The 14,101-nt window shown below is 39.3% G+C and overlaps 1 protein-coding gene across 1 annotated transcript in view; it reads right to left on the bottom strand.

Moving 5' to 3' along the window:
* ptprt (protein tyrosine phosphatase receptor type T) overlaps positions 1 to 14,101 on the bottom strand; it is a 280,227-nt gene that overhangs the window by 104,008 nt on the left and 162,118 nt on the right. Inside the window, exon 16 of the mRNA XM_044348580.1 lies at positions 7,731 to 7,866. Coding sequence (XP_044204515.1) covers positions 7,731 to 7,866 — 136 coding nt within the window. The remainder of the gene's footprint in view (positions 1 to 7,730; positions 7,867 to 14,101) is intronic.

Raw genomic sequence — 14,101 nt, 5'->3', positions numbered from 1 at the left:
GATGCATTTGGAAAACCCGCTGTAAGCCGAAAGAGGCGAGGTGAGAGTCAAAGTGAGGAACTGAGTGGATGCGTTGATGTCTATAAATAAACATACAATACCCCACGCTCAGAGTTCTCCATGTGTGAATCTCTCTATCGGAGCAAGAAGGGCAAGGCAGGTACAGGACGGGACAGGAAGGGGTGGAGCCAAAGACAAGAAACAGGATAGAGAGAGACATAAAAGGGCGTGAGACTCGAGTCAGAGAGGCCATGGTGAGAAACATCTGTTTCATCTGTATTTTTCCTTCTTTTTTTTTCGCTCCGTCGTATTTTTTTTTTGTTCTTTTTTTTTTTGTCTTCTGACACCGAACAAATCAAAATGCAGACCTGACTCACAAAGGCTGCAGCTCTGTTTTCCAACGTTCCTGCTAAAATTGCTACAGCATTCTTGTTCTCAGGCTGAATTCATGCTGGCAGAAAAGAACCTCTTTTTTTTTTATTATTATTTTCTGGCACAGATCCAGTGTCATGGCTGTCTGATACTGACAATGAACTGAATGTTGAAACATTTGTACTCCTTTTCTCTCTCTCTGTTTTCGCATGGTTGTGACTTTCACAATCCCTTCTTCTTGCTAATCCTTTAAGTTTTCAAAGTGTCACACATAGCAGTACACACAAATTTCCTTTCTACGTCTAGAGAACGATGAACATGAATGAGCTAGAATAGGCTAAAAAAAAAGGGGGATTTAATTTGATTTTTATCTGTTTAGGCAGCCATGAAAAGATCAAACTTTCCCCATATGGGTTGAAAAAAAAAAACACTTTCTCTTGCTACATAAATCACCACAGCGTGCCGATGTATGGGACTTCTGTAGGCTTTAAGCAGGAGTGCCATAAGTGATGTATCAAGATAGAAAGGTTTATGACAGTGACAAGTTTCAAAGATGGAAACCGTAACAGGTAGAAATCCCAGAGTTTCATCAGTGGCATGAATAATTTGGACCCATGAACACTGAACAAAGAAAACAAGAGCTGGGAGACGGAGTTGTATCAACAGCGATGTAAAGAGAAGCTCTGGTTGGACATGAAGTCTTACTGTGCGAAGAAATAAAGAAATCCATTTTATACAAGTGTCTTTGAAGGCATCCTGTCATCACTGATGATGCTGAAAATCTACTGTGTCAAACTGTCTTAAATCCAGTAGAAGAGACTCAGAGAGAAAACCAGTGCGTTCACTTTTCCAAAGTTAACAGTAAAACGTTGTGCTCTCCAATTTAATCCATTTTTTTAACTGTTTTCTGTTAAGCAAAGTGACACATTTACTTTTTTCTGCCTATTCAGTTAAAGACACCAATTTAGTATTTCAACACTTATTCGACTGGTTTCCATTCTTTCTTTTTTTTTGAACAATGTTAGTAAAAGTACTCATTTTCAAGGACTCAAGAAAGGGGAAATGTGACAGGATGATTAGAAGAAAAAGAAACAAAAAACTCTCAGATGTAACCAGGGATGTTGAATTATTATTATTACCTTTGCTTTTGTGAAGATGTAAAGAGTTAGAAGTGGAGGAGAGTGACTGATAAGCTGGAATGGATCAGCCTGAGTATGGATGTACCGTTTGGCAAACAGCAAGTATTCGTGCAAAAACATGATCGGGTGTATGTATGTGTGTATGCGTTGTTATAAAACAAACCGAAATAAAGAAAACTGCATGCAATTTAAGCACTAATTGAAAGCACTTTTTTTTTTCTTACAGTCAAATGTTCAGGTCTGCAGAGTGACTTATTTAGACTTCTAAAAACTCTTATTTGAATCATACTTTGGATTCAATTATCATGGATACAAGACGTTATTGCAGAAAGCTGACAGTAAGTAAGTGATTTTTTTAGGTAGGTTACTGAATGCAATGGCTCATAAATGGGAGCTAGCTTGTACACATACAGCGTTACAGTATGCATGTCGTTACCTCAAAATCCAGTCGCTAGCATAATATTGTATGATGGTGTGATAACAAACTGTCCAGATCTCAGAAAACTTAGCATCACACGCTCAACCACTCACGTTACAGCCATCAACAATTGCGACATAGAAAAAACAGGTCTCCTATTTTTAGGAGGGGAATTCTCTCTGGCGACACTCCCCACAGTTACTTCTAATGTCATCTTGAGCTATGCTGTTCTTCTCTCCTCAGCAGAGAAGGACTCAGATGTTCTGTAGGGAAATATTTAAGCTCTGATAATGCCGGGGCAAAATGTAAAGGTGTAGTCCTGTATGATCTGTCAGAAATGTTGTAAAACAGTGTGAATCATTAGGAAGGGGGTGTTGCTATCATGGACACTGAAGAGGCCAAGATACGAGAGACATATTTTTGTGTGTGTTTGGCCGAGAGCAGCAACCATCTCTGTCCACAGACCCATCTGGAGCTCTCTCTCTCTCTCAGTCTATGTGTGTGTGTGTGTGTCAAGCCATGGCTCTAACTCTGTCAATATTGGCTTTAAATGTGCAAGAAGGAGTATCAGGCCATCAGCATACACACATCAACATACATTCAGATGGTGATATGACTTTGATGGCACTATTATTTTATATCCAGGCACGCGGACACATGGCACATTCATACAATCAAAGCTCTTTAAACACACACTAACTGTTCCACTCAGTAAACTAGTCAGTTAGGTAAGTGTGCCTGTGTGAGTGTGTGTGTGTGTGTGTGTACATTTTGGGTTCATCCTTGTGTGTTTACATGCAAATTTACACAAATATGTGTGTATCTCCATTCACGTATTTGACAGTGACTGACTTTGCTCACATTTAACTGTTTGTGTGTGTGTGTGTATCTTTGTCTGCGGCATGCCTGTTGCTACTCAGATAACACCTCACTCTCCATCTACACGTCACATTTCTGCCTTACAACAGACTAATTAGTTCACCTTGCTCCTATCTATTATGGACCGGTGAAATATGGAGTCTTTTTCACAGTGTTGACTTGATGCTCTTTACTTGATGCAGCCTTTAATCATTTCTTTCCAAGAACCTTTGAACAGCTGAGTTAAACTGATGGACAGCAAGAAAAACTTCCCGAATTAAAATGATAGACAGCTCCATCATTTAACTGTTATGCGTCAATTCTTTTAGATTAATGATATAATTTCAAGCCAAAAAACATGCATACTGTAAATAAATATGTGAGTAGCTCCAGTGTGGACTGGCTGGCAAAGCCTCACTCAGGGCCTTTAATACAAAAGAGCCCTTTGGGGGGGAGGTGTGGTATTAATAATTAATAATTCAGACATTTCTGCACAAATGCATCTTTAAAGGCAAGAATAATGTCAAAGTCATGCCCAGCAGTAGAAGCATTAAATTTGTGCCTCATTTAGCATTATTAATATCCTTGTTTGCCTATCTATCTTCATTTGTGTGTGTGCTTTTTGAGCTGTTTGTTTCATTCGGTTTTTATTTAAACTGTTGAACCAGGTAGGCCCATCAAGACTGACTGAGTGGCTTTTTTGTAAGGTTGACCTGGACATGCAGACAATATGAAAGCTACAGATAAAATAAAATCTCAAGAGACGGGTGCAGGGTCAGAATTTTAAAAGCTTAGATGAAAGGAATCAAGGTTGACAAAAAGTTTAAATAACAGTTATTTCTATCAATTTGCAGTTCCAGAGACGTCACCTTTTCTCAAATACTTAGTCATGGTCTGCTACTCTGGCATCACACACAGACAACACACACACACACACACACACACACACACATGCACACAAATCAGCCATTATTTAGGGAGTTTCAGGACCATTAATTATTCATTCATTCTCCTCTCAACCTTTTGATAAAAAGTGTGTCTTCTGGTGCTGTTTGAGCCCTCGGGGCCACCTGGCTGTAGAAACATCGAATCCCCATTAAGACCTCAGCTATGTCCGGCGTTATTCACTTTTACACTACATTATCAGCAACATCTCCTGGCTTTCCGTGGAAAATAAAGTCCGTGTGGAACATGTGTAACGCTGCGCTGAAAGATTAATTGGACAGTTGTGCGTGCGTGCTCACTTCCTGACAAAGTTTTGTCATGGAATAATTTATGGGCTCTGAAAGGCATGTAAAATACTTTCGATTTAACAAACACTTTTTTTTCTGCCACCCAGACAGCTAGATAAAGTCTGTGGAATGAAATATAGATCAGCCCATAAAAAGGTCTATGATATGGTAAACCTCTCTCTGTCCGGATCTATTTGTCTGCTTACTTTTTATCGATTATTTTTCTTTGTTTTGTCTCCACAACTCTTCACTATCTCTTAGTATCATTTAATTCTTTTCTGGTATTCCTACTACTTTTTCTTTCTCCTTTAATTTCCTCATTGAATTGTCTTCCTCATCCCGTGATCACATCTGCATCTGCTTGGCTTTCCATCCTCTATGTCATATTATCATACGTGCTCATGACTGGATTTGACCCGTATGCGACCTGCTAACTGTGACCAATGGCCTTCATTCAAGAGAACATCTGAGCAGCATCTCAACTGCTCTTTTCTTTTTCTGTTTCCTCTCCTGCATTGATGCTCTTCTCCTCTCTCTCTCCTACATCCACTGCAGTGGCGTTTTGCCCTCCAATTGGCCTTTTTTATGTATATTACGACCTGTTAGCCTGGTTAGCATCTAATTAGCATATCCGTTTGACCCTAAGGTTAACCAGTGCCTCCTTGTTTTCATTTTTCATATATTTTTCCTCCCTTCTCCCCTCTTTTCCTTTTGCCTTCCCTTCAAGCGTCTCCCTTGTATTCCCTACCTGCACCCTCTTCTGAAGCCTCAACCGTTACTTTTCATGTTACTCCTGGCATTTTTTCCTCCTCTGGCTCTGATAGATTTTTTTTATCCTCCTGGTGTTTGGGATATTCACTGCTAGCCTGGGTTAGCCTCTGATTAGCATTGCCAACTGACCTCGTGCCCTCTCTGACTCCCCGACCTCTTTTTCTCACTTGAAAATGGATCCAATGTTGTATTCAGACTAGCAATAAGGTATCTGCCAGATTTCGTCACCGTATTCCTGTCTGTGCGTGGAGTTTTATGTTTTCCCTCGTTGTGTACGACTAGGCCCAAGTGTTTCAAACCCCAAAAAACACACTTTGACATTTAACTGTCCAGCCAGTATGTGGTTTTGTACCAACATATACTGTAGCGGTGGTGTCATATGCATGGCCTCTCTGTGGGTGTATGTTGTATGACTACCAAATCACTGTGTGTGCATCTGTGCATCCATGTTTTTTTCTTATGTGCCATTACAAAGCATGTAGAATAGATTTATGTTAGAAAATTCATCTCTTCCTTCTCTGCAGCTGCAAACATGCTGCCTCAGTGCACACAGTGTCTTGTCTTTTCTCCTTGATTGAATAAAAGGTTCCTGTTTCCTTGTAACATGTGGGCATGGATATATCTTATGAGAACTGATTTTTTTTTCTTGGCTTACTGTGTTTTTCCTGGCCCCATTGGTTCATACCACAGCCTTGACAATGAGATGCAGTCATCACATAATAATAGCTTCTCTAGACTAAATTTTACAGATATTAAATATTTGTAGGATGAAAATTTGGAGTACAAACGCTATTAATTGGCCCCATGTGCCGTGTGCTGACCATGGGAACATCCACATACAGGAGGGGAAACCATCTCTGAAGGACTTTACTGCAAACAATAACTAGGTGGTTATTGGATATTATCAACGTATGAGCCAGGCTATAACCAGAGAGACACTTTAAAACATGTTCAGGCAAAGAACACAGTGCATTTCAAACTGTGCCCTCACAATAAATCTATTTCAAACACTAACAAGCAGAAATTGTCAGCATTTCATTTTAGAATAACGACAATACTGATTTTTCAGAGGATTGAACCACTGTCAACATTTGTGTAATCCTTCTGAAAACAAACCCGCCGATTTTGAATCTAGAACATTATTTATTTTTTGATGTTTGCTTAAAAAGACATCTCAGGATGTAGAATGTAACGCCTCGGGCAATCAGACCAATAAATCCTCACGCTTTCCATTTCACCTCCCTGTGGCTCTAGTCTTGTTTATTGTGTTTATTGCCACAGTGTGGTTGTTGCACTACTCACACTACTTTTATTGTAATTATTTCTCTAATTCCGTTTGTCAGTATGTGCTGAAGCAACATGAACTACAGATTTGAAGCCATTTTTTTATGGTAAGCAAATTTTTTTGTGTATATTTTGAGTGTGAAGTGAGAAGCTAACAAAAACTTTAAAAAAAAAAAAAAAATGACATAAAAAAATCAAACAAATGCAAGTCCTAGCAAAACAAAATGTATAAGCAGTATGCAAGTGGAGAGGAGAGGGATGGAAGGATGGGAGCCATATATAGAGAAATAGAGGAAGCAAATGAAAGCAAGGCAGGTGATGGTGGCAAGCCAGTGTGCATGTAAACAAAGACACAGAAAGCTGTGTGTGTCTGCTAACTTTTTTTAAAAAAAAAAAAAGAAGAAGAAAAAATACAATTCCTCTGGGTTTTTGATATCAAAAGTTTGGGAACCTCTAACAGTATTTATTTTGTCTGCAAGGGCTAGAGAGGATTAAGCAAATCACTAGATTTAATACGAAATTCTGACCTTTCATATTGCTTTAAGAAATGAAGAAAAGTATGTGGCCTTCACTGTCATAATAACCAATGTGTAACCTGCACTGTTTGCTAATCTGTAAGAAGGATTTTTATTGACTGACAATGAAACTAAATGGAAAACATTCTACTTTTTGATTCGATCTTCCTTTTTAAACTTTTCACTGAAATAACCTTCCTTTCAGAGATTTATCCACTGCACATAAATGTGAGCGTCTGACGTTCCCTATCTCTCTGTCTGTCTGTCCATACAAATTCATTTCTACCTGCAAATCAACTATGAGGACACTTTAAATGGACATTATGAGGTCTATCCATCAATCTGTCTGTCTATCAATCTATTCAGTCATATGTTTTAAAGGTGCTACATGTAGTACTTTATTCACCAATGTGTAAAGCTGTCAAAGTAATTGTCATGTCAGTGGTCATAAAGATGATTGCTAGCCTCTATCTTACGCCAGGGGTACTGGGTACTTCAATTAGCTGTTGGCTCCTTCCACCATCCCTAGTCACAAGAAAGTTCAAGTTGAGTTTCCTGTGGAGGAAGAGACCTTTTCCTCTGTTGTGCCACAAAGTAACCAAACAGCAAATGTGGCCACAAAGCAAAGTGGCTCAAAATGTAGCACAGTCCGACACAGGCTAGCAATTGTCTTTTATAGGGGTTAAAGGTGCCCTGTGGAGTTTTCTTCTCTTTATTTGTTTGTTTGTTTTGATTTTATATTTCCAATCATGCAATGTTTACATCCATGTTTAATAGCCAGTAGTGTTTTTCTTCCCCACCTTTGTTGTGCATCATAGTAAATCAGCAGAATCGCATGAAACCAATGGCAGGATGTGAATCACACTGCCTGCGGGCTCACTGGCGTGCATGTACGCCCTCTAGTGTGCGCATGATACAAACAAAACGGGGACCCAACTTAAACTTAGCTTAGTGGCTTGAACTTAAAATACAAATCTTGACTCCACTAAGCTCAGCTTCAAAGCTGAAAAACTCCACAGGACATCTCTAAGGGAATTGCAGCGAAGAAACAAAATGGATTTGTTGATGATTTATTAATTTAAATGCTACATATAGCACCTTTAATCTGCTACTCTGTCCTGCTGTTGTATTTATTACTTACCTGCGTTTGAAGGTGAGAACGACACCGAGGAGGATAATGATGAACATGAGAATCCCCGCGATCACTCCGGCCATTTTCACTGTGCTGTCCACCTGCTTCTCTGGCTCCATGGCATCCGAGTCCTGGGTGGACGCACCTACGCACACATGCACACACACACACATGCGCACACACAAACACACAGGTATGCACATAGTCATCGATAGGTAATCGCATACAAATAACCAGACACATACAGTCACATAGAGAGGAAAACACACACATGCATGCACACACATCCAAACATACACAAGGATGAACGCACAAAATCAGGCACTCATGCATGCATACGCACATACACTACACACATATACAGTATATCCACACACTCATACACAGAGGCACAGAGGGGATGGTTTACCCAGGGTCGCCATCCTTCATAAAGACACACTTTCTTACACACAAAAAACATATATATGTTAGCCACAAACAAAGACACACTGGATCCCAAGGTGAAGATACTCAAAACACTGCATCCATATGCAAAGGGCCAAACACAACACAGAAACATCATGCAGGGGTATGAAAACATTGGCAGCATGCAAAAGAACACCAAAAGCTAGGTAGTTTTCCAGGGGCAGAGATAAAGACATATGTTAAGAAATGAAATTTTGATGTTGGAAATAATCTAAAATTCAGTTTCTCCAAAAAGCAATGAGAATGAGAAGTGTTTTTGAAAACAGAAGATTTCCATTTTTTCGCTGTCATTTTAAAAGTGAAGGTGTCTTTCTTTTGCCAAACATGTATATTTAATTTACAAAATGATTACATTTATTTGGAAGTGTCACTGCCAAAAGGCTCTACATCACTGAACATCACAGACAATCACATCATGAAGCACATGGTAGGTTAAACATTTACAGAGAAATACAGCCATGTGGGGACTATGAACATGACAAATAATATAAAAACAAAAAAACAAAAACAAGAAAAACTTGCAGCTAAGAAAAAAGTTGGCCATTTCATAAACTGCTGTAAACAAGATCTGTGCGCTTTGCAATAAACATTGCAAACATGAGAAATGTATTCTCATTCAAATCAAACCATCTGTCCTAAAGATAAATAAATAGATAACAAGTGCAAGGAAAAAGGAAGAAGACTGCCAACAATTTCAAAGCCACAAGGTTTTTTTCACGACTCCTCGCTCCAAGTTACAAACATTGCAAACTGCCCAAGGACAAACAAACGTACAAGTCATACAAAGACATCAAGGTTTAAACTCCACACATGCATATAGAAAATGCCCCACATGCATCTCTCTTTTATACAAGGATTAAACAAGCTGGAAAACCAATGAACAAACACACAGGACAGAAAACAAAAAAAATGGGGAAGGTGAACGCAAGGTCGATGTGTAGTTTCTACAGGAGGACAATGCAATTTCATGTAGGTAAGAGCACTGCTATAACTCTGTGGTTTGATGTAAAGGCTGGACAGTGACAGTGAATAGACTGAATGAGAGAAGGTATACAGCCAGTGAATGAAAGGGAAGGCAAGGTAAAGACAGACAGAGTTTCACCTCTGAATGCAGATAAGGGATGTGCTGTGCTGCCTGCTTGCTGCTCAGACTTCCACAGTTCAACAAGAGGTCTGATGATGCTTTATTTTTCTTTGGTGAGTTAAAGTTAATACTTTATAAAACATATTTTGTATTTTAAAGCTTTTTAAACATTTTCTTCTATCTAGTGCCGAAGTAATGGTGTGGATGTAGAGGTTCTGGATGGACATTTGTATGAGCTGTGTTTAATTCTCAACTGAACAAAAGATTGTATTTTTATTTCAGGGTATTTTTCTTAAATAACTATCAACCAAAACCCTCCTGTAACTATAGGAACGTATTTACATCAATACATTTTAGATGTACAACTGTAACTCCAGCAAAATGCCAAAGGTTTTTGTGCAGATGTTAGGTCTAATAAGTCATAGAAGGACAATTTGAACCCTGAAATTTTCCAGCAATGAAACTCAAAACAGCTGTCAGGTGACCATAGTTTAGCTTTAGTAAGAGTGTTCTCCTCAGAGATGAGTAGCAGTAGTTCAGCAAGCAGGCTGAAAAACTGTGACCTCTATGCAAACCCTCTCAAAACTCTCAAAGAGATGCTGCGCTATTGGACAGAGAAGGAAAGCAGACTAACTAAACTATTAATAAAGCTGCTGCCCTCTGTCAGAGGGTGAATATAAGCAGTCATGGTCTCAAAACCCAGGGATATAAACATAAAGAAATAGAGAGGATGGTGAAGGCAGAGATAAACAAAGATAAAATGAAAATGAAAAAATAAAAAAGACAGAAAGAAAGAGAGAGGCTCTGAACATGTGGGAGACGGTGAGCAAAGGAAAAAAGAAATAGAAAGAGGAGAGAAAAGTCAGAAATGTCTAGGAGGAAAGGAAGGATGGGCATAAAAAGAAAGAAAGAAAGAAAGATTTTGACCACTGAGTGGTAAAAGTTGAATGACATAAAAACTAACATGACAGTGAAGAAAAAGAAAAGACTGGAAAGAGAAAGATGAGAAACCCTCAAGCAGAGGACCCTGGGATCCTGCACATGAATGCACCTGTACTCTCACAGACATGCACCAAGCAAGCTCTTATTATAACCTTGATACACAAAGACAGCCGATTAATAGAGTTATACTGCTGTGTGGGAGTTCAGTTTAATCCCGTCTCTCTCATCTTCGCCCCCTCTGCAATAACAACACAAGGTTGGCAGTGGAATCCACTGAGCTAACAGCTTAAGCACCTAACCTTGGCATGCTTGGTAATAGCTGCCACAATCCTCAATGGCTGCAGTGATGAGATGTTCTTTTAAAAACTCTGAATGCCCTCAATGACAACACATTCACTATCTTTGTAACCCGATCACGGACAGCATCCCTGTCTTGAAGCTGCATCACCTTTTGAAGAAAATAAAAATTAAGGGAATACATCTGACACTCCTAATCCTACACTTTACTTCAGAAGAAAATGCAGCCTTTCCCCCCCCTGTATGTTTTCAGTGGAAATGAGTAACCACATAGGTGTCTAATGGTGGAGTTATGCTCATTTCCAGCTCTAAATTTTTATTCTGGGACTCCACTAGAATAGCTTTGCAAGATTCACAGTTCAAAAAAACTCCTTATTTATTGTATACTGGCCTTTTATGCAACTTAGCTACTGTCTCTTTAAGGCCCCCCTCCCAATGAGCCCAATCTGTTCTGATTGGCCAGCTTCAGGAAGCCTAGCAAGGGTCGGCACATATCAGAGTTGTGTTAAGTTACCGCTGATGTAAACCCAATATTTCCTGCTTTTGCCGGTTCATTTTAAAAGCTTTTAAAAGACTAAATAACGGGAGACTCTAATTGTGAAGAATATAAAGGAAATGAAACGTGTGCCTCGCCGAATTAGAGCTTCGTCAACACAAACCGGTCTACACAACAACATATGGAGATATTTGGAGCTCTTTGTTCAGCAGATCAGTTAGAAAACAGCAACAGTGATGATGATGTTTGATGAAGAGCTGTAGACGACTAGCACACCTCCAACACATAAACTACTTATTTTACTTTCCCATGCTGTGTAATGGAAAAACATTCACAGCATGCCAGCTGGACTCAATTCATGGCTCGGTGTGACTACCCCCCAAAGCAATGTTAGCGAAGTGGAGCAGTGAACTCGGCTCGGGCTGAAAGTTAAAAACAAAAATTTTGGTATGCAGAATGTATGTTTTTTTTATTTGAAACTTTTAATATGGGTTTAATATGAACATCTGACATTGTAACATTATATATATATATGACTGAAAATAAAGAGGAGCATAATAGATCCTCTTTAAGTATTAAGTGCGGTATCTATTCAAAGTGACAAATTCTTAACTCATACACATATTTTCAGTGCAAAACAGGACATTTAGTAGATCTGAAATTTGTTTTATGTATGTTTTTATGTCTACTATAGAAGAAAAAATATGTGTGTGATGTGAATCTTAGTTAACTGTTCAGGGGAAACTACAGAATGGGAGTGACTGCCTCTCGAACACAGAGTAGTACACAGATTGTGGCATAAGAAAGGATTTGAGGAACGTGGTTGGACAAAGTTTGTGGTGTGCTTGGAGCTGGGGTTATTGTCACAGCTGTGCACACCAAACTAAATGTTGTAGAAAGCCAGTGTGGTTCTCAGTCTGTCTCAGAAAGGCACCCTCTACAGATGCCTTTTACTGTATTGTACTTGCTCTCAGACTGTGCAGTAATTCTGTTTCAGTACACATTTTCCTATTGTTGCCAGTGCTGTAACCAGTAATACATTATGGTACATTTCAGCATGTGTTGCTTCCACACATTTTGAAGGTACAGTTAACACACAAACTGTAAAATATCCTTTATCCAACGCTTCGGCATTCACCACAAGAGCCACAGGACCCTATCCTTGATCAGATTACAGACCAGATACAACTGAACTGGCATATTTCAACCACAAAGTTTACCCTTCTAATGCAAGCAATGGCCAATCTGGCTGGTAAATAACTACATAATCTACTCATTTTTAGACAATAAGGCATGTTATGTATGAGCCTGCTGTTTTTTGCCCCGTTAATGCTATCAGAAAATAACCTACAGTAGAAAGGACACTCCACAGGAGCCGGTGGCTTTGTAATCTTCAGAGTTTATAGAATTTCAGATTGTCTGTGTCTGTCAAACACATTATAGATACATGAAAGCCTCCAGCGATCATGCAAGAGACAAGTTCACACATTTCCCTGTAGTCCATGCCCTGGTAATCACCCCACAGGTGTATTAAACCTCAATTTTCCCCCTGAGTAATCCACAATATGTATCACCTGACACATTTCAGCGTGACCCCATTTGTTCACACTTCATCCTCCCACGTGCTGATTGGGTTCAACAGTTCATGATGTAACAGTAAAGGACCCCATCTGGTGACGGGTTCAGCTCCATTTAACATTGGGATTGGCCAGCTCGGGGCCGCTCAGCCAATCAGGCAAACTCTGACAGGGTTCTGACTGGGGCAGAGGAGAAGTGATCTAATGCGACTGTGTCTATTACAACGGGGTTAGAAGTTGAGAGTGAGCAAATCTGCGCCGCAAAAGAGGATTGATTGACAACTAGCGCAAACACAATATGGAGGACACCATGGCCTCATTTATTATTTTATTGTCATTGTCAGCTAACAGGTGGCCCCTAAGTATGTACAATGTATGGATCCATCTTGTTGTCTTGCCACCAGTACTGGCAGGTGGTGCAGGTATTATTTTCTTGGCACAATCAACTCCCTAAAAAAAAGACAGTTGGAACAGTATAGTACCTACGCATTATTGTTGTAAAGGTGACTTTTCTCACAGGAACAGTCTATCCTCCCTCAAATTAAATTGTCTAGCAGGATGATGCTCTAACCGTGGTCCCCTGAACCTGACAGCAACAAAGTTCAGTGTCCAATACAAAACCACTCAGGGTTGTTTGAGTTAATGGAGAGCAAAATGACAGTCATATTAATGTGTCATTTTAATTTTAACAGCCAATCTCAAAATATATATCTACTTACCTGCTGTCTAACAGGATATTTTACTGCAGATGGAGTAAGACCACGAGGTGGTTGAGGAGTCAACAAGTTTTAATACAGATAATTTAACTGCCTTATTAAATATACATGGAACAAAAATAGTGCTTTCTAAGTGTCAGTGACTGACCATGGCTGTCACAAAATGTTGATAAGACTGAAAACATTAAACTGTCACCCTAAAAGGTTTGGACTTGATCACAGAAATGTATGTAGTTATGGACGTTTTTCATTTCTCCAGTGATCAAAAGGATCATTACTCTTTATGCTTCACAAGATTCAAATTTCTTTGTTGACACTTGCCGTGATTGCTTTACAGTATAGTGGGCAACGTTGCCAAAGGCAAGCAAATATGTCACTAGGCAAATTAAGGGCAGAGAAAATGTATTTTCAAAATGTGAAAGTATCTTCATTGAAAAACATATACAAATGGAATAAAAGATGAATCTGTTTTTGACAAAATCAACTGGAGTGTGCTTTCTCCAGTCCCTATAGTTAACTTATATCTACAACATTATCACTGAACACAGCATTTCCCATCTGTACATGTAGTCTAGAGAAGCTTTATACCATGGCCATGGACAGGAGTGAGGTGGGTCTGAATTGTAATGACCAGAAGAAGGTCTTAAATTCTTTATTTTTCCTGTAAGATCCTCCCGGGAGAAGAGCATGAAATATCGATCTGAGAGGTATAACTGCTCTGACTGTATCTGTAGATGCCAGAATTCACAACCACTTGGCCTTCACAAAGATAGGCTGTCCCACCAGGGGAATAGTGGAGTCAT

Source organism: Thunnus albacares, chromosome 4 (genome assembly GCF_914725855.1).
Source record: "Thunnus albacares chromosome 4, fThuAlb1.1, whole genome shotgun sequence".
NCBI classification, from domain to species: Eukaryota; Metazoa; Chordata; class Actinopteri; order Scombriformes; family Scombridae; genus Thunnus; species Thunnus albacares.
Note: the sequence above shows the minus strand (reverse complement) of the source record. Positions and strands in the feature narration are given on the sequence as shown.